This window comes from Ammospiza caudacuta, chromosome 1 (genome assembly GCF_027887145.1).
Source record: "Ammospiza caudacuta isolate bAmmCau1 chromosome 1, bAmmCau1.pri, whole genome shotgun sequence".
NCBI lineage: Eukaryota > Metazoa > Chordata > Aves > Passeriformes > Passerellidae > Ammospiza > Ammospiza caudacuta.
This window is the reverse complement of record NC_080593.1, coordinates 70,586,672-70,613,341: the sequence shown is the minus strand read 5'-3', so window position 1 is coordinate 70,613,341 and position 26,670 is coordinate 70,586,672. Positions and strand designations below refer to the sequence as shown.

The window sequence follows — 26,670 nt, the reverse complement described above, 5'->3', positions numbered from 1 at the left end:
AGAGAGCTCAGGCAGTGACAGAGTTATGGTGTGGCACTGATGGGACTGCCCAGATAGCTCAACAGGTGACAGAGTTACAGTGAGGCACCGATCACAGCCCCCAAGAAGATGGAGCAGTGGCAGAGTCAAGTGTGGCATCAATCATGGTGCCCAGAGAACTGAGGGCCACAGTGTGGGAGCGACTGGAGTGCTCAGAGAGCTCAGGAAGTGACAAAACCCCTTCTTGGGAATTATCATAGTGGCCAGTGAGTTGAGGCAGTGACAGAGTCAACATCTGGCACCAATCCTACTGCATAGAGAGCTTGATCAGTGCCACAGTCATCCTGTGGCTCCGATAGTAGTGCCCAGAGAGCTCAGGCAGTGACAGAGCCGCAGTGTGGCACTGATCGTAGTTCTCAGAGAGCTCAGACAGGTGACAGAGTTACAGCGTGGCGTCTATTGCAGCCCCCAAAGAGATGGAGCAGCGGCAAAGTCAGGGTGTGACACCGATCGTAGTGCTCCGAGAGGTGAGGCAGTGATGGAACCATCGTGTGGCACCGTTTGCAGTGCTCACAGAGCTCAGGAGTGACAGATTCTCTACTGGCACCAATCGCAGTGCCCAGAGGGCTGGAGCAGTGACAGAGTTACCATGTGGCACAGATCATAGTGTCCAGTGACCTCAAGTGACAGAGTCACCGTGTGGCACAGATCAGACTGCCCAGATAGCTCGACAGGTGACAGAGTTACAGTGTGGCACTGTTTGCAGCCCCCAAAGAGATGGAGCAGCAGCAGAGTGAAGGTGTGACACCAATCGTAGTGCTCGAAGAGAGGCACTGTGGCAACGATAGGGCCACAGTGGGGGAGCAACTGGAGCGCCCAGAGAGCTCAGGAAGCAACAAAGTCGCTTCTCTGGGAATTAGCATAGCGGCCAGAGAGCTGAGGCAGTGATCGAACCACCGTGTGGCACCAGTTTCAGTGCCCAGAGGGCTGGGGCAGAGTCCTCATCTGGCAACGATTCTATTGCATAGAGAGCTCGAGCAGTGCCACATTCACCGTGTGGCTCCGATGGTAGTTCCCAGAGAGTTCAGACAGTGACCATGGCACAGTGTGGCACAGATCGCAGTGCTCAGGAGTGACAGATTCTTTGGTGGCACCGATCGCAGTGCTCCGAGAGCACTCGGCCACTGGGTGCTGCTTCTAGCCTTCCGAGCTGCCTCTTTTGCTCCGCCTCCCGCTCCGGACTCAGAGATTATTTAAGTGGAGGCGCGGTGGGGGCGAGCCCCACTGCCAGCGGCGCCCCGGGAAGCGGCAGGGTTCCCAGAGGCCAGAGCACGGTAAGTCAGGGGCGCTAGAGGGGGAGAAGCTCCTTAGAGTACAGGCAGCGACAAAGCCACGATGTGGCACCGATCTCAGCGCCCAGAAAGCAGCGATAGGACCACCGTGTGGTATCGGCTGCAGTGCCCAGATTGCGGGGGCAGTGACAGAGTCAAGGTGTGCCCAGGGGGCTGGGGCAGTGCAGAGTCAGGGTGTGCCACGGATCTGAATGCATAGAGGCTCGAGCTAGTGCCACAGTTCCGTGTGCCATCGATCGCAGTGCCCAAAGGGGTCGACAGACGACAGAGCCATTTTGTGGCAGAGATTGAAGTGCCCAGACAGCTCGACAGGTGACAGGGCCAGGGTGTTGCACCGATCATAGTTCCCATAGAGCTCGACAGGTGACAAAGTCACGGCGTGGCCACGATCGTGGTGCCCAGTGGCTCAGGCAGTGACCGTGACAGATTCTCTGCCGGCAGCGATGGCAGTGCTCGTAGAGCTCGGGCGATGACTCAGTCACTGACTGGGCGGTTCCCGCGCCTCTCAGAACCTTCCAAGCCGCCTCCCTCGCTCCGCCTCCCCGGGACGGAGGCATAACTTTAGGTGCATTAGGGGCTAACCCCATTGCCAGCGGCGCCCCGGGAAGCTGTCGGGGCCTCCGAGGCCAGAGCGCGGTAGGGCAGGAGTCCGGAGCGGGAGCAGCTGGAAAGGCCGCGCTGCTGCACCGAAACCGAAACCACGGCGGCGACCCCGCCAAGGGGGGTGCGAAGGCGTCGCCGCGGTGTGATCCGAGGGGCTGACGGTTCCGAGGTGAGGTGGCTTGGTGTCGATGTAGCGCTCCGTCCCATCCCGCACCGCTTGGAGGGGCTCACGGGGAAGGGGAAGCGCCGGGCAGGGGAGCGGTGCGGACGAGAGGAGGCGGCAGCAGGAAGCCGCCGGGAGGAGAGGGGCGATATGGTAAATCGGCCAACGAGGAACTAGGCCAGAGCAGCTGTGCTTTAGGGCTTCCCGGCTCCTCGGGGAGTAGGCGCCTCTGGCTGCGGCCAGGCCGCGCGGGGCCGAGCGGGAGCGCCCGTCTCCGACAGCTGCGGCCCGGTGGGGCGCCGCAGCCAGACAGCCCTTCCCGATTGCCGTACGGAATCGCTTCTGTGACCAGAACCGACTGGAGCAGCTTTGCACCGGTACTGGCTACTGCACAGATCCCATCCTTTCCTCTTCCCACGCTGCCTCTACTCCTGTGGAAACTTCTATTGCAAAACACCTTTGTTTCCCTTGAACTGGCTTCTCCTCCCCTTCCCGTGGAATCCTTTCTGTTAACTGCTGGCGGCCTGACACAGGTATTTTCTTTGCTATTTCCAAGAGAAAAAAGGGAAAAAAAACCCCTTTATTAGTGAAAAGATTCATCCGGTGAAAAATCTGAGCAGAAGGGAAAGGTTTAGATGGAGTGGGTTATGATATTTACAGCAACAGATCTGAGATACCCTGTTTTGAATCATCATTGACACAGGCAATATTTTTGTTATCACCTGTAGCAGCCCTTCTGCTTGTCTCCTGTTGGTCCTTTGGGTATACCAGCTTTGGCTTCTGTTCTTTATTCCTTTCCATTACTGACTGATAACTCAGTGGCCACGAATTTTGCTACTTGTAAAGGTGCTAATTTTCTCCAATTAAAGTTTATAGCACCTCTTAAGAATTTACGTGCTGGGAGCATCATTAGACTACAAAGGCTCCATGTTTTGTCATATTACTGTGCTAATGTGCTCAGCCCTCCTTAACCATGGAGGTCACATCATTACAGATTTGTAACTGCATCAGATCAGTTACAAATCGTTAGAACTGAGCAAAGCACTTTTGAACAGTGATTAGGAATATGACAGGATGAGCTAATGTCCAGGTTATGATCCTTGTGAATTTATATGCCCTTTAGGCATTAAAGGAGAGGACATAACCATGGTGTTAAAAAGAAAAATGCCACAAAGCCACTTAGAGCTGCACTGTCCTCTTCTAGAGAACACCAGCCATAATGGTGGACTGAAATTCCTCTCTTCTACCAACTGGTATTAAAAATTTTCATAACACATGTTGGTATTTGGTATATATGAACCCAACTGAATACAAATGTTCAGAATAGTATACAGAAGAAACTGCTTTATAATGAATCAAGTACACAGATGACAGCTACTTTCCAGAACATAAATTAACCACTAAAGTATGCATAGCTTCTGTAAGGGTTGGCTGAATTAAGCTGCAAAATTTCTGTTCTCTTAACCACAGATACTTAATTCATGAATTGGTGTGTCCTAAGTACATATAAATTACCCTGTATTTCAATAAGAAGCAGTAAGGTTGGAGTGAACCTGAGCTTTTGAGGTTCTGTCCTTGGTTTTTTATAAATTGATATTTCAAGCTATCATAAGCCAATATCTCATATTAAATAGCATACCAGAATAAGTAGTCTTTGCTTCAAAGCCTAGCTAGACATTGTTTTCCTGTGATATTCATTCTACAAAAACAAAACAAAACTCTGGGTTTGAAATAAGTCATTAGATCAGACAGCTTCTATTCAGAGTACCTCATTACTTAATAAGAGCACAAAAAAAAGCAGTGGCATCTTACCATGCCCAAGGGGGAAGGTTCCCTCCCATCCAATAAGAAAATTCCCTCTTCTTAAATGTTACCCAGCTCACTTCAACAGACACCTTATGATTTTAGAAGTTACTACTTCCTTTGAATTTCCAAGACTTTTGGTCATAGTGACTACATGTGGCTTGCTAGGAAGGAACAGGTAATTAACATTGTAAATAAGAACAAAGTTCTGCATCTGTTGCAGTTTTGGGCAGAGATATTTTTTACCAGGTTATATGGTATCAAATGCCAGTCCCAAGCTATCAGTGGTATTAATGCAACTTTGGAGATTCGCCGTTCAAAAATGCACATCTACTTTGCATTCACAAGAAAAGCACGTGCAAGTCTTACAACTACTACCTAGCTGCATAATTGCTGTTAGCATGGAAAAATTAACATACATAAGTGACTTCAAACTTATTCTTGGAAGGGAGACCCAGATAAAGAAGCAAGATGCTAGTTTATGCCATGTTTGACTCTGATGACTGAATTTAGGCTCTTGTATATGTGACATCCACCCCATCTGCACAAAAGTCAGTATGACCACACCAACAAATCCAGAGAACCATCACCAGAAACTTCCAGGGAGATGAAAGCTCAGCTATGAAAGCAGCAATGGGCACGGCTATGAGTTATTTGTTGCCTGCTATTTGATTGGCTGTAAAGGAAAAACAAAAACCAAAAACAAACCAAAACAAAACCCCAAAAACAAACAAACAAAAATCTTCACCAAAAAAAACCCAAAAACAACCACCCAAAAAAACCCCTACCACAACAAACAAAACAAGAACAATTTCCTCTGATCATTATTAGGCATAGTAAGACTTACCTTCTTACTAAATGAATGCAGCCATATCCTAAGGCCTGTGCTCATAATGCAGGCTAGCACTGCAGCAAAACAAAGCTTTCATAATTTTGAAGTCCATAAAGCCAAAGCAGAAAACTCTGAAGAGAGGATACTGCTCTGGGTGTAGGGAGGTTGTTCCCTATCTGTGCTACGGCAGCCCATAGAGTCTCTATATGTACTTTGAAAAGAAAGCTCTTGCTCTCTCTCTTCTACAGGCACAATTCATAATTTTTTAAAAATTTAATTTATTCTTCCCTGTTTTGGTTTGTCAGTATTGAACTGATCAGACCATTTCCAGCTTAGCATTGAAATGTCTGTCTTCCTCAGGTACCTACTTTCCACACACACTAAGTCCTTAGATCCCAGACTTCCCAAAGAGGGTGTGGTCATGAGGCAGTCAAAATTAGGCTGCAGCTGGTATTCACAACAACATTAAGCAATCTTTTCAATTAGAGATTGGATGATACAAATGCACAATAGTTTACAGGAATTGGCAGTCGTTTGTTGGTCTGGAAAAAACTTGGGAGTCCCTTTGCTACACAATTTAGAGCTCTTAGTTACCCAAAGAAGCCAATCTACTGTTGCTGGTAGTGGCACTTAGAGGTGGTGCCTTTCTCCCAGCTCCATCTATCTGTGCTGTAGTTACCCAAGATGAGTGGAAAATGAACAGCCCTGCCAGTCTCTTGCACTTTGTCTTTTCTCAGCAAACTCTTTCTTTACCTGATGTAAGGTGCTTAAGTTAAAAACTTAGTGAGGGGGGAAAAAGCAGAGCTTGTTGGCTTGCACCAGTGCTAGCAAAGCAGCTTGCTGGCATGTGCTGAAGGCAGGGGCTGTCTAGACTGGGAAACATTAGGCAAGAGAGTACTGCAGCCTTATCAAAGGATTAAAATTATTCTGGCATCCACTTGTGCTTACTTACCTATTACTTATCTGTTACTTACCCATTTCATAGGATCCCCTAAACTCTTTTTTTGTCTTGATGCACTTAGGAGTTACTACAAGCCTTCATAATTTCTTTGTTCCCCTTCTTTTTAATGGGCAGAGGAGAAGTTGCCATATGTATTCTTTCCTAGCACTTGTCACCTTGAGATCATGTGCAAATAAGTTTCCCTCAGAAGCTGAGTCCTTCATTTCACCCTCCATTCAGTTGCTTGGTTTAAGCTTTAAGCAAATCCTTTAAACCTAGGTTTGCAAAGATGCCTAAAAGGTAGCTTAGGGTTATGTAGGAATCTGGGCCCCTGACAGCCCATGTTCAGGCAATTCAGAAAACAAGATACCTATCAGAATCATTAGGCACTACCTGCCTTTGGGACCGTGGCTTTTTTTCTGGTTTTTGTGGGGTTTGGATTTTGCACATATGGAGTGTAGGGACAGATCTACTGTATATTGAATAGATAAAAACTATTTATCGGCAGCACTTTGAGATCTTCAGGTGAATAAATTATTTTACATCAACTGAATATAACAGTAGTGGGTTGACAGGATTAATCTTTAGGTCTGATTCTGTGAGAACTGCAGCATTTTTGGTTTCTAACTGAGCATTCATAAGGGTCATGACAGTTTAATGTTTCTGTCCCACTCCTTCAATGTACACTTATTTAGTGGAACAGCTGAATGCTTTCAATGACACTTCATTTTCCCTCCTTTATACTGCAGGTCCAGGAGCACGAGGGTGCTTGATTTTGTTTTAATTGCCAAGCCACAAAGACTGCAGCCATGTCTCTGGAAGATATCCACATGAACACCAAGGATTTGCTTGAGAAAAAGCAACTAGATGCTGGAGGATTTGGAACAATTTCTTTATGCTTGCACAAGAAATATGGATTTGTAGTATTAAAAAAAGTGTATACAGGACCACAGCGCACTGAGTAAGTTCCAGATCTCAGTTCTGATTTTCAGTTGGTCTAAGTCCTCTAAATTCAGTTAAGACAAACCTAAATGGAGTGTAATAATTTCAGGTCTTTGGCTTCTGGAAATACTTTATGTGGGGAAAAGAAAATAATACTAACAGCTGTCCTGCAAATTTTCTCTTTTTTTTCCCCCCTCTTGTTAAGAATCAAGAGGACTCCTGCACACTTAAGGAAATGCAGAAACTCAGTGGCCACATGATATTTTCAAACTTGAAGATATGTTTTCAATGAAATTATCCAACTGTAGATGTCCACTAGGAGCTAAATGCACATAAATTATCAGCAGGACTCCAGTCTCATGTGTGTTAATACCACAAATGTAAACCCGTCTCCCTTGAGAAAGAGCAGAGTGAGCCAAGCCCACTGATTTAATTCAAAGATTGAATGTCTATTTCAGTGTATTCAGGTCACATTGCAGCTCTACTCCCTCACAGCCATAACAATCCTAAAACTCTCCCATGAGTCATCCACTAGAGAGAGACAAAATTTCATGTTTTTTCTCCTTTGGGTTATGATAAATAAATTAACTGAATTTTTATTTTGCTGGTAGAAAGCAAATTAAGAGATTCTAGTAGTTTGCAGCCTGCAATGGCAGTTTGGGATGACCACAGTTAGAATGGACTAGACTGCCAAGTGTATTTTTAGGTTTGTGTTTTTATTTTTTCATTACACAGGTTCATAACTCTCTTATTTCTTAAAATATGGAATGGTAAGTCTTTAGCAAATTTTTTAAACTGAACCTAATGCAAACAAAACAACTGGTTTCTTCCCTAGTAATACAGGGGAACACAGATGGAGAAAGCAGTTTCCTTTTAAGTCAGAGGGTAGAAAAGCATTAGCAAGCAGTATAGTTTCAATATTTTCTTACATCCTTCCGTCTGATGACTAGAACAGGAACAATAATAAAAATACCATCTTTTCTATTCATTATATAATGGATATTATCCTTTTTTAAGACCCTTAGTGAGCTCCCAGCTATGTACCTATGATTATTGATGGATTGTACTGAGGCCAAGATAATTGTTAAACCAGTAATTGTTAGCAAATGCTGTCATCATTTAGTAGGTGTCATCATTAGTATGTGTGTGGCTCCCTTGTAAGAAATCCATTTTGAACATGAAGCCCTTTGGAAATAAGACCTCTGTAAGTTACCTGTACAAGAAGTAGTGGAGTGGATCTTGATCCTTCTTGTTCCAAGGCTCTTTCAGCTCTGCCCAGTTCTCACCCCAGTTAAAAGATTTGGACATCCACAGCTACCTACAAGAAGAATGCTTTTGCAGTTTCTGAAAAGCAGGCCTTAAAATCAGACTGAACAGTCTCTGTTTTAGGCATTTGAGCAGAGTCTTAGAGAATATAACCTGGCATGAACAAATCTGTATCAATTAAAAACAGCTAAAGTATGGTTAATCTTGCAGGGGTTCTAGGGTTGTTGACATTTTTGGCAATGGTTTTCAGCCTGAATCAGTGTGATTTTCATCATTTTGTTCTTTCTGGGCTGGCACCTAAATTGAGTGTAATTTCTGTTTTACAGGTACAATGTTTCCCTTCTTGAAGAGGGCAGGATTATGCGCAGACTGCAGCATGACCGTGTGGTAAAGCTGCTCGGTGTCATTTTGGAAGATGGAAACTACTCACTTGTGATGGAGTATGTGGACCGGGGAAACATGATGAAAGTGCTACAAAATGTGAGCAGTCAATTACTTCTTCCCTTAGGGTTGGTGAGCTGTCTGAAAGGGACAGGATGTTACTGCCATAGTCAGAGAACGGAGTCTTGAATTTCTTCTTCTTTTTGTATTAAAAATCCAGTGGCAGAACTGCTTTCTCTAGAGACAGCAGGCAATGGCTTTCCTGTGCATCACAGAGGAGCAGATCAATTGCAGATTAAAAAGTTCTAGAAGGGCTGTAGAGATAAGTGGAGAGTTTGCTAAATATGTAGCAAATATTTTTAAGTATGGAGTGACTCTAGAATTATTTTAATGCCAAAATTTCAATCCAAGAAGGACCTTAGAGCCATAGAATATCCCTAGTTGGAAGGGACCTTGATAGATCATCAAGTCCAACTTGCACAGGACAACCCCAAAAATCACAACCACCCTCTGGGTGAGGAATCTTCCCCTAATATCCAGCCTAAACCTTGCCTAATCCAGCTTTCTACCATTCCTATTGCTGACCACCAGAGAGAAGAGATCTGTACCGGTCCCTCTGCTTCCCATCATGAGGAAGCTGTAGACCATGATGGGGTATTCCCTCAGTCTCCTCCAGGCTGAACAGACCAAGTGGCCTCTGCCCTTCCTCATATGGCTTCCCCCCAGATTTTTCACCATCTTTGTGCCTTCCTTTGGAGGCTCTCGAATGGCTTTACATCCTTCTTAACTTGTGGCCAAAACTGCACATAGTATTCAAGGTCAAGCCATACCAGTGTGGAGTAGAGTGCGACAATCACCTCCCTCATTGAAAAACTGGAGATGCAGGTTTTTCTTACCATAGCTTAAGCAGAGGTACCCTTGGGACTGAGGAATTTTTTTTAAAGACTGAGTTTTAAGTTGATTGTTGTAGTTGCATTTTTTAACAGATGGCACTTCTTGTTCTTTCTTTTAGCTCTCACTACCTTTGTCAGTGAAAGGGCGTTTCGTGCTGGAAATCACAGAAGGAATGCTTTATTTGCATGAGCAAGGCTTTGTACACAAAGACCTAAAACCAGAAAACATCCTTGTGGACAGAGACTTCCACATTAAGGTAATTGTTAAAATGTGAATGGAGAAGGTTGGTGATTTGGGTTGAAGAACCCATCATAGCCATGCTGGTTAGAGTTCCTAATTTGGCGGAATCAGTAGATGAATGCCTCTGTAGTTTAGTGAATTATCACTGAGAGAGTGTTCCCTGGATTGCTGAATTATGGTGGCCTATACAACCTCTGAGTGTGAGATTTGCACAGTATTCCGCCAACTGTGGGAAAAAAAAATCACTGAGTGCATTAAAAAAAATAATGTAAATAACATAACAATTACATTAAAAAAATGTTAATACGAAGTTTAAAACAAAATAGAATGTTTTATGGATGGTGTCTTTTGTCCTTTATTGCTGTAATTTCTCCTCCTGCCTTCACTTCCTTTTTTTATTCCTTTCTTTCTTTCTTCTGTTATCTTCTCCTCTTTTGTATCCCTCTTTTCCCTTAGTCGCCATTTTAAAATGACATCCAGGAGCTACAAAAAAACCCCATCAGGACACTACTTCAAAGAATGGTTTATAAGCCTATTCCAAAGCCCTTCTATTAACTTCAGTGGGGTTTTGGATCAAGACACATAAATATAGAGGCTACTGCAGAATAAACCTGAGGGGAATTTGCAGCAGTCCTCATCAAATATCCTGTTTCTGGCCAAGGTGAGTTGTTGAAATAATGACCCCATTACAGTTTGAAACTATAGATTTAATTTCTGTGAAGAGAACTCTGTCATTTTCTATTTCTCACACATAAATTAGTAAGTAGTTCTTCCACAAGGTTAATATAGTAGCAAGTGTAGTATGAGCAGCTTGCAATAAGAATTATAAATTAATTTCCTTTCCAAAAATAAAAACTCATCATGATCTGCTTTAAATGTAAATTGTATGGGGAGTTTGGTTTCATCTCTCTTATATAGACAGGACCCAACTAGGCTATCATCACATTTCATGACAAACTGACCTGGAACACAGGATCAAATTCAGAATCAGATAAGACTTCCTTAAGTAACTTGATCAAAAATATAATTTAAGGCAGCTGTTGTATTATCTCTGCTTGAATGTGTCTAACATTGTCAATCATTAGAAAGGGAAATAGTGGTTCTAGGAAATTGTAAGTGTAGAAAGATTTGTCATATCCTTCTCTATCACTACACATGAACCTGGACTCCTACTTCCTCAGCAGAATTGTTGCCCAGATTTTCCACTGAATACACAACCTCTAAACATAGCCCAGGGCTGCAGAAACTCAAGAGGAACAATAAGCTAGTTAGAGGCAATAAGTGAGTTAGAAGTGAGGCAAGGTGTCATCTTGATTTTATCTGAAGTAATTGAGTTACTCAGCTCTGTTTGACAGCTGCCTGTGGCCAAGAGAGACATGCCCATTTTCTTTCAGCTTTCCTCTCCTGTTGACCTCCTGTTCCCTTGTGTTAGCACTGGTGCTAATGAGAACAGCCTGTCTTGATTTAGGAAGCCAAAGCAGCAGATTACCATTTACCTTGTTGGCAGTGCTATCCTTCTGTTGGGGAGCGCTTGGTTCAGCAGGCTGCTTGACTGCCTTGCACCAGGTCTTCCCAGGTAGGTGTCAGTCCTGGAACAAGAGGAGCAGAGGAAGCACATAATAGGAAATGGGAGAGAAGGGAAGGATTACTTTCTTCATCACCAGCCATTAATCTAGTTGCAAAACTGCACCCTAAAGTTTCAATAATATCACATTGTCAACACACAGTACCCAGGTATCTCTGCTTTAATCTATTCCATGCTATTCTTTTCCACGTCTCTGTCATACATATCCCATCATTTTAGATTCTCTTCTTTCCCTCTTCTGAGGGAAGATCTAAGGTGGTTGAGTTAAATGGAATCTGAATGGGAAGGGCAGTGAGAGAGGAGGCATATCTGCCTGTCTCATAGATTGATTCTAGGTTTGAATCTTAGATTCTTCTCCTATGAATCTTCTGTTCTCCTGTGAGCACTGCAAGCAGACTTCAAATAAGTTTGCTAATGTGAGTGAAACCAAATTTCTTCTATCCTCACATTGTGCAAATGTTCTACACTTACACAATATGAGGATAGAAGAAATAATAAAAGTTCAGCCTTATGGCTCCCAAGTGGCAGTGACGCTTTATTTAGAACAAAAACCAAACCAACCAACCAAAGGAAAACAAGAAAAAAACCAAATAGTTCGTTTTCTTTTTTTAAGTTGTATTTTTTTCACTATTTAGTTTTTAGATAAGTTATTAGATTTGTATTAAGACTTGATAAAATTGACACTGAATGCAATACTTGTTTATCTCCTCTTCATTACAGCTCTGATGTGTCTCATTTTTCAGATTGCAGATCTCGGTGTTGCCTCCTTTAAGAGCTGGAGCAGGCTGACCCAAGAAGAAACTGTCCGACAGAAGCAAATGAAGAGCACGTACCAGAACAATGCTGGGACTCTTTTCTATATGGCCCCAGAGCATTTACGCTGTGTTAATGCTAAACCAGTGGAGAAATCAGATGTTTACAGCTTTGGCATTGTGATCTGGGCAATTTTTGCTAACAAAGAGCCATACGAAAGTACGTTATTTCCCAAAGGATGCTATCAGAAAAATAAGTTACAAATATTAAGCATTTAATGTTATAAAATTAAGATTAGTAGATTGCATCAGCCATGGCCTAGAATAGCACTGGTTTGGCACCTCATGGCCAGTCAGAGGAATTAGTTGCATCATTCCTGACTTCTCAGCATGGACAAGAACCTCTGAATGAAATGCAGCCATAAGCTGAATCTACTCACATCTACATGGTGTGGGTACAAACCAGACTTGGTGGCAGAAATTAAGCAAACCTCAGGTGGGCCAGGATGGAAATTTTGACGGACACTATTTCCTGAGGTGGACTAGTTACACGTGGAAATGAGAATGATCTCACAATCAGTTACTGATTCTCAGCTGTGTGGTGCTGATTTCTCAATGTGTACCAATGGGCTTATGTAGAACAATAGGAGCCAGCTGTGGAATTCCAGAGTAACACGTTTATAATTTAGAATGGATTTTTGCTATTTAAATGGCTAAATGTTGCCTGCGTGGCCATCTTTGTGTTCATATCTAGTGCAGCGCTGATGCACCTGAGAAGCAGGTACTAGAGAGGTACCTCTGTCACCCTTACTCACACTGTGCATGTCATACATATCAAAGTAAATCCATTGATCTTAAAATAAGTCTCTAATCCATGGAAGTCAGGGCAGTGGATTCAAATTCACTAATGTAAAAGATTTTTAACTGTAACCTGGACCTCTTTGAAATCCTGTTTTACATACCCAGAAACAGACAGGGAGCTATTTCATTGTTTCTTTTACCTATGGAAAGGTAGCAAAACCCATGAGCAGAACCTGATAGGAAATTTTATTTTTCAGATGGTATAAATGAAACTCAGATTTGCTTTGGCATCATGAATGGAAACAGACCAGACATAAAGGAGATCACTGATAAATGTCCAGTGCAAGTTATTGACTTAATGAAGCAATGCTGGGATGAAGATTCAGAGAAACGTCCGACCTTTGCAGGTAAGGCATTACTTTAGGACTTGTATTTGTTTGTGTCCATTGATAGCTTATAATGCAGAAAAACATTTCAAGAGTATTTTCCTCTTGAAATAAGATGGGGTGTTTTTTGAAAACTGAAATAGCCATGCACATAATCTTCTCTTTGGTCACAGTACAAAGTATGCTCTTTGTACTATGACCAAAAATGGGATCTGATCCAGCATTTGCAGATTTGAAAAATCCTAGTAAGTGAATGGAGCTGATTAAGACACTTTATCCTTGATAATTTCTTTTCAGCATAGTATAACCTTATTGCTGAAACTTACATAAAAACTAACATCAAGGGATATACTATATCTTGACCATGACTGAGAAAATACCCTATTCAAAATACTCCAGATTCAAAAGCTTCCTAGTTATCCTTCCATAAGCAACGTGACTGACTTTGATAGCTAATCATCCTTTCATATGGTCAGATGGCAAAACACTTCCAGTCAGTAGAAGTCTTGGCTGAACAGTCTGGGAAGGAGGCTAAGAATAAATAAGTAAAAATTCTGTATCTCATTGTCTCTCCTTTCTGCCTCAATACATAGTGCCAAAAAAACCCCAAACAAACCAAAAAACCAAAAACACCCCAACAACCCAGAAAACCCCAAAACAACAAAAAGAGGGGAAAAAAAACCCCAACCCGCAAAAAAGACCCCAACAAATAACAGGAAACTGAGGTTTGTATTTAGACTGGGGCATCAACAACTTCATATACAGGCATGTATTTAAATGCTCAGAGGAAATGTGTATCTCATGAGGAACCCACCTACTATCTCCATATTAAACATATATAATGTAGTGCTAATAGATTAAGTTTATGCTTGTGTTGGATCTTAGCTTCTGATTTCCCCATATGCAAGCCAAGGAAAGATGTTGTCAGCCACTGATCATAGACAGATTTCACCATAAAAAACAATACAACAACAACAAATCCATAGAAGTCATCCTGTTCTTGTCACTTTTTGAGACTAAATGTACCATGTTATTTATAACAAATTATAAATGTATGTATACCTTTCTTGTTTCTGACATCGAAGTCTTCATTTGTCATTCCTTTTCCATCAAGATTGTTAACAGTACAATTCACTTTTAATTTCCTTTGAAAACCATTTTCACTTAATTCTTTTATTTTTGCAGAAATCAGTGAAAGATACAAGCCATTTTACTATGAAGAGCTAGGAAAAAATATTGAAGAAGATCTGAAGAATTTAAAAGTGAGTAGCTTTCTAAGCATTTTAAAGTTCCCCACATTGCTTCTTCCCAACCCCAATTATGGCCAGATTCTGCCACTTCAACACTGATCATGCTTGATTGATACAATTTCCTGCTGTGATAAAATAGCTGGATTTGTGAATGAGGGCAGAGCAGTGCATGGCATTTATCTCAACCTTCAGAAGGTTTTCAGCACTCTTCTCCCAAACTACTCTTGTATCCAAGTTCAGATGCTGCTGTCTGGATGGGCAGGTGAAAACAGGTTGGATGGTGAGTCCCAGAGCAGTTGATGAGTCCTACTTCACCTGCAGGCCAAAAGCAGCTGCAGGAGTGCAGGGGGCTGGGACCTGACCTGGTTTACTCCTCTCTCAGTGACCTGACAGAAACAATGAACACACATAAGGTGTGCGCCAAACTAGAAGGGCTAATCAAGACAGTCACAAGGACAAGGCTGATAGCTGCAGGCTAGAGGAATGTGGTGACAGAAACCTTGTGAAATTCAGAAGGCACAGGAGGAATGCTGGGATTAAATAACCCCTGGCTTCAGTGCCACCCAGGGGCTGCCCAGCCAGGGAGCAGCACTGCCAAGAAGAAGCTCAGGGTGGTGGAGAGCAGCGACCTGGGCACCAGCCAGAGCCTGCCTGGCACCAGCAGTGTCACAGGCAGCAGGTCTGCTCAGACCTTGTTAGTCCTTGTAGGAGATGGCAATTCAGCACAGACATGCAATGGCTTTGGAGGACAAAGAAATAGCAGCCTGCCCCTGTGTGTGAGGAGTCTGAGAAGAGAGAGCCAAGCTCTTCACAGCAGCACATTGTGTGAGGACTAGAGAAAAAAGACAAATACAGAAACAAGAGAGACTCAAACTTGGATGTAAGAGTGAAATTAAAAAAACCCAAAACATTTCCCTCTGAGGAGAACAGAGCAGTGGCACAAGTTACCTACAGAGGTTGTCCAGTCACCATCATTGGAGGTTTTTAAACCTGACTGCACAAAGCTCTGAGCTACCAACTCCAGTCCCATAAGTGACCCTGCTTTGAGCAGGAGGTGGGCCCAAGGTCTATTTCCACCTGAGGGGCACACTGATTCTATGATGATATTTTGCAAAAGCTCGTCATATATCCACTAAGTCTCACTCACAAAATGTTATTCATATAAATTAAAAAGTGGCAGAATCTAATTTAAAGTAACTTCATAAATTCTTGGTAATTTTTGCCCTGTCTTCAGGCAGTGTCTCATGAGTCTCAGCCTGCTTGAGACCAGGAAGGTATTCCACAGTAATATTAACAGGTAAAAGTTAAAATCAGATCGTTTTCCTGTGTCCAAGTTGGTTTGTCTTACTTTTCTGGCTGTAAGTTTTAAAATTATGATTAAAATAATAATTTCCTGACTGAAAATAAGAGAATCATAACTTCTTGAAAAAATGGGCTGATAATGGAACCTTTTTATCACAGATACTATGAGTTTCATCACTTGACTGTATAGACTTCACTCACAGACAATACAGAGAGTATTCTTAACTGAGAAAAAAAACAAAACAAAACAAACTTCCTTGTGAAACCATTCTTTCACTTTTTTTTAAATGCTTCCTTATCACCAAGTCTTCAATTGTGGAAATAAAAATTACTCATTTCATGTGATGTTTATGAAGCACCAGTAACTGTTCAAAAAAGCAAGAGAGTTTTGCAAAGTGAAACTGATAAAGCAGATCTCTTGGACTGATTTGATCAAACTCCCACTATGAACTATATATATATATATGTCTAATTTATGACAGCAACCCCAAATCAGCACCATGGCAAATTTTACTACATGCATTAGCTCTCTACAGATGCACCTCTCGTATCATAGGGACAAAATGACTATTTAGGAAATGGGCTGTGAGTTTATTACTTTCTCAGGAAGGAAAGCATCCATTACAATCAAGGCACAGATTGTGAAAAGTGGATCCTGGGCAAGTCATTATGTGAATTACAAGTTCAGCTTCAGTAGCAACCTGGCTTAGAGAGTTTGGGCATAGCCTCTCTGCTGTCTGCCCAGCAATCATGGAAGCCTCCTAACTAAAAGGATCACAGAATCACAGAATGGTTGAGGAAGAAAGCAACCAGAAGTCATTTGGTTTAACCCCTCTGTTCAAACAATTCCATTACTCAAGTAAAATTTAAGGACCTATGGTCCTGTGGTAATGTGTGTTGGAATGCTACCTTTTGCTTTTGGAGGGAAGTATATTTTTTGGGAAGAGATAGGTAGGAATTGTTGATTTTTAATCTGAGAAAGTACTTATTTGGTTTAATTAAAAAATACTAACATAAACTCTGCTTTTGGAAATTATTTTATGAGTAAGCAGCACTTGGGGAAGTTGAGAAATAATTTTTGCAGGTTAATAAAAAATTACTTCCAGCAAAGCCCGAATAATGGGAACATCAAAAGAGTAGATTTTGCCTTCACTCTAGTTAAGTGAGGATGAGGGTTATAGAAAGGAAATTGCACTGCTTCTTTCTGAAAATTTACTCTAAACCCCTAATTTCTAATAATCTTCATAAAAGTCAATGTGCCTAAACCTGAATGTTAATGATTTCTCACCTCTTCTTCCCTGTTGATGAATGAGCTTATTAAATACAGATCCACAAATCAGGATGCATGTTTACTACCTTTACCTCAGCAGCATCCCCTCACTGAGATTGCTTGCGAAAAGTCTGGCAATTAAATACCAGTCAGACAATCCAGAGCCACTCTGGATTAAGGTCACATTCATGTAGGCAAAGATGTTGTTTGGTCAAGTCAGAGTATTATATACTGCTGTTATACTGCAGTCCTCTTTCCCTTCATTGAAGAAAAGATTTTGCCCACCTGTAGCAAAGCAATGGGTATTTCCTGTCAGGCTGTGCTCTCTGAAAGAGATGGAATCTTTTCCCAGAGACTGATAGAGTCTATTCATCCAGGTCACTTCACAGTGAAGCTGTGCTGTTTCATATTCTACAGGTACTCCCTTTGTTTAAGCCTTTGCCTATAATTTGATCATTTGTTCTCATGTGCAGAAAATGCAGCCTGAGTCAAATGAACTGCTGCATAGCATGGAATCCCTTCAAATAGATGCTGCACCAGCAGATAGCAGCAATGGTCAAGTAGGTAAGTCACCAGCACATAATTACTCTGTCTATTTGCCAAAGATAAAGTTGTGTACAAAGCAAGTAACTTTACCATTAAGGGTTATGAAGAGACTCAATTATTCAGCACCTCAAAGAATTGTAATCACTGAGATGATGTTATTTGCTCCCAGAAGTTACACTTACAATTTCTATCTCCTTTTACGCTCTTATGCTTTCCTCTTCCATGCCAAAAATTTTGTTCAACATTCAGCTTTACAGTGTCACTTTGTTAATTACTTTTCATACTTGATCTTTCTTCTCATCTTTTAGTCATGCCAACTGCTTGGTTTGTAGGCTTTAGTTTCATTAAGACCTTTCTTTTTCCCCCTCCATCCTTTCTTATGAATGCTTTGAATATGACCAAGATACATAATTGTAAATTATTCCTTTGTTTAGGACTTTGCTCTCTAAGGAATCTGAGGAACACTGGTAGACAGGTTTTTTTCTCTTTTCTGTCATACTTTCATCAAATCTTGGATGAGCTCCATTTTATAGAGCTGGCTCTCTAATATGTGATAATATATCTAATATGATAAAGTTAGAGTTTTGTAGTAGTGTATCTGGAATTCTCTTACCAAAGTTTCTTAATGTCAAGGGACACAGGATCTTATTTGCAACACTGATTTACAAGAAATAATAAAACAATCCAGTAAAAATAAAATTCTGCTGAGTTATCACGATTAAATTAGTAATGTTAAACTGTAACATGCAACTAATAAATCTTCCCCAAAGCCAGGTTTCCCACAACTGTTCCTCAGTAGAACTGATGGACTCAGGGCAGCCCCACTGCTCTATTTTTAAGTGAGTGTAGTTACATTTCCTGTGCAGAAAGAGTCATGTATGACTGCTGCAGTTTGCAGATGCTCTCAAGTTTTAAGTCCAGAGACTTTGTTGTGAATCTCCACTGCAGAAAGATGCTATCTTGCCAACCTGTCAGTCAAAGGCAGGGGTTTCTCTCTAGTCAATGGGCATCACTCAGACAGTGGCAGTGAAGGCATCCCACAGGATCTGTCCATACATCTATCTCAAGCCTGCCCTGGAGAGCAGATGCCACATAGTTTATGCTAATACTGAATTGCTAAGAGCTGTCACTTTGGATGGGGTTATTTCTGTATTAACCATTCCTCCCACTTCCTCTCTAGCAGTGATAGCAAAACAAGCAGAGCAAGTCCTACTGAAAGTGCTCTAATATGCAGCCACCCAAAGGAACCAGTTTTGGTCCTGCCTAATACGGGCTGAAATAATGTAATTTGGGGGGACCCCAGTTCACTAGCATTATCTGAGCTAAACAGAAGCACATACATACACTTCATTCCAGTTTTACAGTGCTCTGTAAGTGTCCCTTGCTTCAAGCAATGTATGATATTTTCTAGAAAAGTGTGAAGCTTTCAGAACTTTAAGAAAGCATCTGTAGTCCTACCCTTAAAAAATAATTACAAGTAGCAACAAACATATTTTTATGTTTCTTATTTAGTCTCAGAATGCTACAGCATCATACAGATTATACTCCATCTAGCTCAGTTCTGAAGTAGAGCTTCCTTTGATACTGACAATTAGGTTGAAAGGTATAGATGACACAAACTATTTTATCTGGTAGACATTACTTGTAAAAATGTATTCTTTGGAAGAGTATTCATATCATGACATACCCAGACAGAACATTTTACATAATCATTTTAAATAAGATTTTAATGACAAATTATATGTGCTGTATGAAATTACACCTGTTATTACAGTGACATTATTTTCCATCCTGTTACACCTTAGTTTTGAACTGATCAAACTCCAGTTAATGCCAGAGGAGACACACCAGTAAAGCAGATCCTACAAATGCCTCCAGGAATGTTTGTTTCAGTGGTTGAAAACTTGATATAAATACAAGTAGAGTACACAGTGAATTCTCACACTACTCGAGCTAGTGAGATTTTAACACTGATAGCTTAAGCAAACCTGTACTTCCTAGATAAAAATCTGTTCTATTTGTCAGTAAAGCTATGTTTTATTTTATAGAATGTCTTATGCTGGAAGTAATGTTTTATTGAAACCTTTTAGATATACAATAATAATAAAGTGGGTTAATAGATCATTGCAACAAGTTAAATACTTGCATTTGAATGTTTTCAAACATTTAATGTGCTTTCCTTTCAGATCAGCCTAATTCTCTGCACAGCTCCCAGGGTCCCATGACCAGTGAGGTTAATGAAGCCCTGTTTGCTGCCTCCCCTGAGAACCAGCCTGTTGAGAGCTGTGAGACCTCATTTGTACCTCCTGATAATCTGGAAAGAAAACTTGAGCATGAATACAACTACCACGCCTTTGGAAGCCGGATGGATAAAGCAGTTCCACCTGTGCTGTACAGCCCTGAAATGATAGAGGAGGAGAGGAGGAGGAGAGTTTCCTGCGATCCATTTGCAAAGCCATCCCCTACTTCTCAACTGAGTGAACTGTATCCAAGAGCTGAAAAAATAGGATCAAACACTAATCCATATTTCTGGCCACCGGCAGCTGCAACAACACCAAAACAGAATGTAGATGTTTATTATGGGCCCAGTCCCAACAGTCTTCCAACAGGAAACCTGGTGGATCCCTATGGATTGTGTTCAGCCAGTAACTTTAGCCTAAGTAAACATCCTGTGCCAGAATCTGGACAAAACCTGACGTCACCGACCAATGTAAACTGGTATTCAAAGAATTCAGACACAGATACAGGTGAGATTCCTCCTTTTGCAACACTTATGTTTCTGAAAACACACTTTTCCTCTATTCAGTGAAGTGGTCAAGAGAGTTTTGTAGCTCAGGGAACAACCTGCTTATTGCAGGCTGATGTGTAATATAGAAAGGGTGAATTCTTTTCATTAAGTTCTTTTTGTTGACTCAAAGTTAAAACACTGCAGCTTTGACTTCATTATGCTGCTTTCACTGATGTCAGGCTGCCAATTGCAAATGAACCATTTCTAAAGCATCAGTGTAACAAAAGAGTATGAGACCCAACAGCTGACTCAACAGCCAAGGAAGAGCAGACAGCAAGTACTGCTAAAGCAGCTCCCAAAAACCAGGAGCTGCTACCAGTCATTCTAGTAAAGCTGACCAGAACTTTGACTCTCAAAACTGTAACATTCATACCATAGGTTCTACTCATGAAGAAACACTTGTAGCATTTCAAAAAATATATGGCTATTTTTTAGCTTGGCTTGCAGCAAGGTGAGAGATCCTGAACCTAGGGAGCCAGCAAGGAGCTGAGGTTTGGAACTGGTTTCTCCAGAGAGCTCTGCCTGGTGCTGAGGGAGAGCTGCTGTTGGTGTTTGCTGGTAAGCCATGGAGTAGAAAGGTATGGAGACAAAGAAGGAAGAGAATATCAGGCATTAACAAAGCATATAAATAAGTGGTAACTGGAGACCTACAAGATAAAACTTTGAGGAACTAGAGACAGCATGAGATGCCTGCTCCTACTCTTGAGTATTTTTAGCATGGTGTTATTTTCCAGGTCATCTCACAAGAAAATGCCTAGCTTTTTACAAGCAGAATGCCACAAAAGTGTTTTTCTGTTGAATTATTAATGCAGAGGCTGTGATTAGTTGTTTATGTGAATTTATTTACTGACATGAATCCGAGGGCTGTCATGTAAGAAGACATGCATTAGAATTTCCAACATCACTAATAAAGGAAAACCTTCTGTTTGAAAGAAATAAAGAAAACATTTATTATAGGAAGACTGTGTGAAATAGTGTAGCAGATACCAGACTGAGGTGCACAAGAGCTGCATTTCAGTTCCTCACTGACTTGTTGAGTGACTCTAACCCATATGCTCCTGCTGCCCCAGTATGAGTTGCAGCGCCCATCTGTGAGTATCCAAAAACTCACACTTGGGAGCTTGGAATTTGCCAGTTTGAATACCTCATACATGCAGCTCAGTCTGTGACTTCAGTGTGCTCTGATCCCACACTGCCCGGTGTTCCTACACCCACATGGAATCCCATTGTCCTCTCTGAGATCCAAGGATGGTTAAGGCTATTAGTAACTCAGCAAAACCTCATAAGATCAGTGCTTAAACTAGAGTTATTCAAGGAGACACAATCTTGCTAATTAAAAAGCTTCTCATTTCTGTATTTAAGAGCACTGTATACTCACATTGTCACAAATATGGCAGCCATTGTTAAGTATATCTACTTTTCTATTTACATAATGCTTTTGGCATTTCTTTGAGGTTTTTTCTTTCTACAGGTTACAGGGATTCCACTTCTTTCCCAAGGGGAACGTTTGCATACTATCCTAGTGTATCCAGAGTAAGCTTAGGTAAGTGCGGTGGCCTTCATCTGCCCTGGTAGCCAACAGGCTGTGCATTGCATCCTGACCAGTAAAACAAAAGACTTCAGGAACTTGAAATAATTTCTGTTATTGCTTAATACCTCTAACCATAGCTGAAGTTTTCAGTATCAATAGGTAAAACTTAGTCCTGTCTCTATCAGGACCTAAACACAGCATTAAATGTGTTTTTGATAAATCATGGACAACATATTCTTTAATGCAAGAACTTTAAAAATATGAGAGCAGTGCAAGATCTCCTGTACACCTAACCTAGTCACTTCCTTAGATTAAACTTCAAGTTGCTGTCACTCTGCCCAGCTCTGGAACCACACACACATCTGGAACACTTTGTCCTATCTTAGTTTGCATTTTAGTACAAATTTCTAGCTACAGGCTTCATGCTGATCAGTCTTCATTGGGGCACAGGTCTCTACAGTTCTACTGGCTTGAACCCCTAAAGTCATGTAACATCCTTCAGGAGTTATTAATATATGCTCCTTTAAAGTTGTCTTGCTTGGGGCACTCTGAATTCTTTCATTAACCCTTTCAAAGGCTTGTCCAGTTTCTAAGTGGTCTACACTACAGAGAAAACTTGAAAGAGGAGGTTTTTGTCTTCTTGACTCTGCCCCCTTTAAATGATGACCCAAACCTGAGAAGCTGCAAAGTGTAAAGGCTTGGGAAAGGAGATTTATAAGTGTAGTAATTTTTCCTGTTAATACTGTAATATTGACAAAGTATGTGTATATATTTTCATATGTTATGCTAAATTCATTTTGTTGCCAGATAAGAACATAGCAAACATGAGATTTCTTTCTATTTTTAACTACAAATATGATGTGTTTCCTGAGTCCTCTGGCTCTTAAAAAAATTACAGGAATCATAATGTTATGAGTAGAAGTAATAATGTTATGAGGCATGATAAAATGCATTCCTTTTTTTCAACCTCATCTAATAATGCATACATATGATCTTTCTGCCCTGCAGTCCCAGGCTAGCATATATTAAGTTTTCTTAATCAGATTTTCATACATAACTATAGATGCTCACACTTCACATTGCAACTGAGTGTGTAGCAAGGATGTAACCATGATACCAGGTGATTAAATACAGAGCTTGGTGTATCATTTTAAGTGTCTGTACTTCAATTTTAGACCCAGGTTATGAGATTCACCAGTTAAGCTAGAGTTAGAATGTTTAGTGGAGAATTATCCAAGCAGAGTTCAGAAAACACTGTCAAGAGAACAGAAAACTGCCCTCTCCTAAACTGAATAGTGACTTAGCTTCATGCTGCATGTGGAAATCAGACAACAGTAAACCAAAGATCTAATTATGTGTTGTACTAATCATATTTTATGAGCAACGTGAAACTACATTTGCTGTCGTCTCGCAGAACTCAGAAGTCATAACTGTAAAGTTGCACTTACATCTATGAAAAATAAAGCTGACAGGCAGAGGTGAGCCTTTAAAATGTAAACAAAAAGAGCATTTGAATCAAGGCTGACCTCCTGAAGCTGTTAGGCAGCAGAAAACAAGACTGCTACGATGCATTCCCAAGGCACAGAGAACATTATTTACAGTCTAGTAACTATCAGCTTGGTTGTGGCACTCTGTCATAAAATAGACTGGGCTTTCACTAAAGTACACATCTGTATCACTGCACAGTGAAAATACACTCACAGTTGCCAGTAAATAATTATTTCTACATCAAGTGCAATGAATATCACTCCCCTTATTAGTGGAACTTTTTCCTCCTTATGTTACTTCTTGACATTTGAACCTTATGCTGCTGTTTGTAAATTTGTGTTAACGTTCCCTATACAGATGATTCAATCAAGTACAACATAACTAACAGCTCTGGAATTCAAATTGGATCCTACAATCACATGAAAATTGAAGATCAGAATCCGCATTTCAGCACTTGTTCTGTTGCTATGGAAGATATTTATTCTCATTATGAAGCAGTGGGTGTATTTGGTAAGAGAAATACCTCCCTAGTTTTCATGTATTCACCTCATAATTACCTGAGAATCATTTGGTTTGGAATGTATAAAACACACACAGGCAGAAGCAAGGCTAGGATTGGAGATCCTCACCTGACTTATAGTTTAAATCATAGAATATCCTGAGGTGGAATGGACTCATGCAGATCACAGAGTCCAGTGCCTGACATGACACATGGAAAACTAAAAGTTAAACCATGTAAGCAAGAGCCACAACAACTTCATTCAGATAGAAGTTGGACAAATTTGAAACGTAATTTATTTTCATTGGTCAATGCTGAATTAAACTATCTCAGTGTATTCCTAAGTAACATTTATGTCTCAGAATATAAAACATATACAACTCTTTAGGAATTCTAGAAAAGGCTTTTTCAATCTTGCAGGTTTAAGTGACAACCTATGATAGCTTCAGATCAAAGAGCAAATCCAGCAACTGACCTGTGAATACACATGTTCTGTCTGGACATTTCTTGCCTGCCATCATTAGGTTATGCTGCCTTCATGAAATCCACTTCTGATTGCATCACTAAGATTCTGTCTGTAGATATTACCAATAAGTATTTGGGGGAGGACAGGAGAGAGGGAGTGAAAGGAACAGAAGAACTGTTGAAAGATGCAATTTTGTTACACTCATCTTCTTTTTGCAGACAATACTACTGTCCTGACAGAAAAGCATCTGAATCTAGTGAGGGAAAAGCTGGCTAAGCAGTGGAAGCACTGTGCTCGGAAACTGGGCTTCAGTGATCCCGAGATTGATGAAATCGATCATGACTACGAACGAGATGGACTAAAGGAAAAAGTTTACCAAATGCTGCTCAAGTGGGTGATGAGGGAAGGTGCCAAAGGTGCTACAGTTGGAAAACTGGCCAAGGCCCTCTTTGGCTGCCAAAGACTGGATCTGCTTAGTAGTTTGATGCAAACCCAAGAAGAGTAAGTTTACTGAGAACAGACTTTCCAGAGCTCTCCTTTTGCACACTTTTGGAACCTTTTTTTTTTTTGAACCTATTTTTTTACCAACCAGTTAATACCTCCAATAAATCAAAAAGTGCACATCACATTATTTTGGTCTTCCAAAGGATAAAAAAAAAAGCATCTTCCTTTCAAATAGAACGATTGTCCAAAGATGATAACAACAAAATACAAGACAAGTATCAATTCAAGGAGAATGCATTACTCAAAATTTCTACATTCTACTCTTGAAACATGTTGGTAGTCTCATTCAGTTCCGAAGATTGACCTATTGGTTGAAAAACTTGTATAGAAACTAAAATCAACCCTTACATTTTGCTAAAAGTGCCAATATTTATCATGCCAATATTTGACTGGTTGATGTCAATAATATTTTTCAGATATTTTTATAATTTTAATTAAATATAGATGTATAGAATTATGCACAATACCAGCATAAATAAAAGCAAAACCTATTTCTGGCTTTAAAACTCTGTAATTGATATTTTATAGTTATAATGTTGCATTATATTTTTACATTGTTTGGTAGAAAATATTTTACAGGGTAAGAGACTCATCAGCTTTATGAAATAATGAAAAAATATGTTAAATCAGTATGCAATCCAGATTAAAATCTCAAGAATACAAGAGCTTTGAGAAGTGAAAGGTGCCTTATTACCTCTTGACTGAAGACCCATTCTCCTATCTGCTCTGGAGACTCAGTGTCACTACATTCTGGATCTCTCAGGCTGCATTTATATCAGTTGGTTAAATGTGCCTGGAAATGTTACTGGATGCCAAGGGTAAACAGGCTACAGCCTGCTGCCAGAGTAGCACGTTCTTTAAACCTCCAAAATGCTGTGCAAAGACTATTTCACAGCACTCAGGTTGTTTCTGGAGAACACTGGAACAGATCTATAGTTTACATGATGGTATCCCAGTGCCTGGAAATGTTCCTTGTCACTCTGACTTCCTAATATTGACATAATCTCACTGTGCAGTATCTGTGAAAGAAGAATTACTGCAAGTTTTTTGTCTGAAGATTTATGCCAAATTCTTTTTATGAGGGACAACGCCTCCTGTTCCATCAGATTTACAGATATTTCAAGCAGATGTTTTGGAGCTGGTAATTTTTTAAGCTGTGCATAGAGCACTAGGTGTTCATCAGTGCTCATAACTATTAATTTTAATTGTCAAAAAAAAAAGCTAATAACTTAATGGAGTGCAGTTAGAATGGATTTCTGCTCCTTGATACATTGATACCCACCATTTCAGTGGAAGCAAAATGAAACTGTAATCAAAGCAAGCATCACCATAATTGTCATCTTTAAACCTACTTAAAATATAGTGCATTGCCTTACAGTTTTGACTTAGCAACATGCTAAATTTTCTATAAACTCTAGAGTACAATATAATGATGTGGTTTATCTGTCTAATGTAATAAGCATAAACTTCCCAGAAAAAGAAAAAATATTCTTTAAGCAAATAGAGAGATGGGGTATAGGGTGTCTTCTCTACGTCAGTCCATAGAGCTACAGCCAGCAGTTACTGTGATAATTCATTAAACAGATCCCTGGACAGATCACAAAGTCCATTTATGTCCTGTTAATGCTGGTTGCACTGTATTGCTACATCAATTCCTGAGCCTCCATTGGTTTTTAAAGTCTCCCATATCTGCAGTCTTTATTTAAACAATATGCAATTTTTCAATCATAAGATCTTTGATTTCTTATTTGATACACAGAATGAATGGTGATCATTTAATGGGCCTACATTAAATGCTTCATTTCCTCTTTATTAAAGCAAATCTGGACCTTACTCTCTGAAACAAGAAGAACAGAGATGTAGAGCACAAACATGAAGCATTTTAGAACAAGACTTAGACATGGGGCAGTCCTAGATATTTAAGGCAGGACGTGGGAGATGAAAGTCACTTTAGCTTTGGTCCTTGTCAAGTCTGGTTCTAGAGTAGTGCTCATAGTTCATGTGACATTGTAGATGGTACAGAACACAGCTGAACTCACCTGGAGACAAACTCCTCCACTACAGCCCTTGCAGAACTCAATCACAGAGAGCATTCAGCTTCCTGGGC

At 40.7% G+C, this 26,670-nt stretch overlaps 1 protein-coding gene across 1 annotated transcript; it reads left to right on the top strand.

Moving 5' to 3' along the window:
• The first annotated feature begins 1,880 nt into the window (after positions 1-1,880).
• On the top strand, positions 1,881-25,069 carry RIPK1 (receptor interacting serine/threonine kinase 1). Its single transcript, XM_058813394.1, has 12 exons — positions 1,881-2,103; positions 6,422-6,633; positions 8,207-8,360; positions 9,274-9,411; positions 11,724-11,952; positions 12,791-12,940; positions 14,105-14,181; positions 17,215-17,305; positions 19,474-20,034; positions 21,547-21,618; positions 23,452-23,604; positions 24,278-25,069. Exons 2-12 carry the CDS (start codon positions 6,482-6,484, stop codon positions 24,562-24,564), a joined length of 2,064 nt encoding a protein of 687 aa, XP_058669377.1. The 5' UTR covers positions 1,881-2,103; positions 6,422-6,481; the 3' UTR covers positions 24,565-25,069.
• Positions 25,070-26,670: the final 1,601 nt, after the last annotated feature.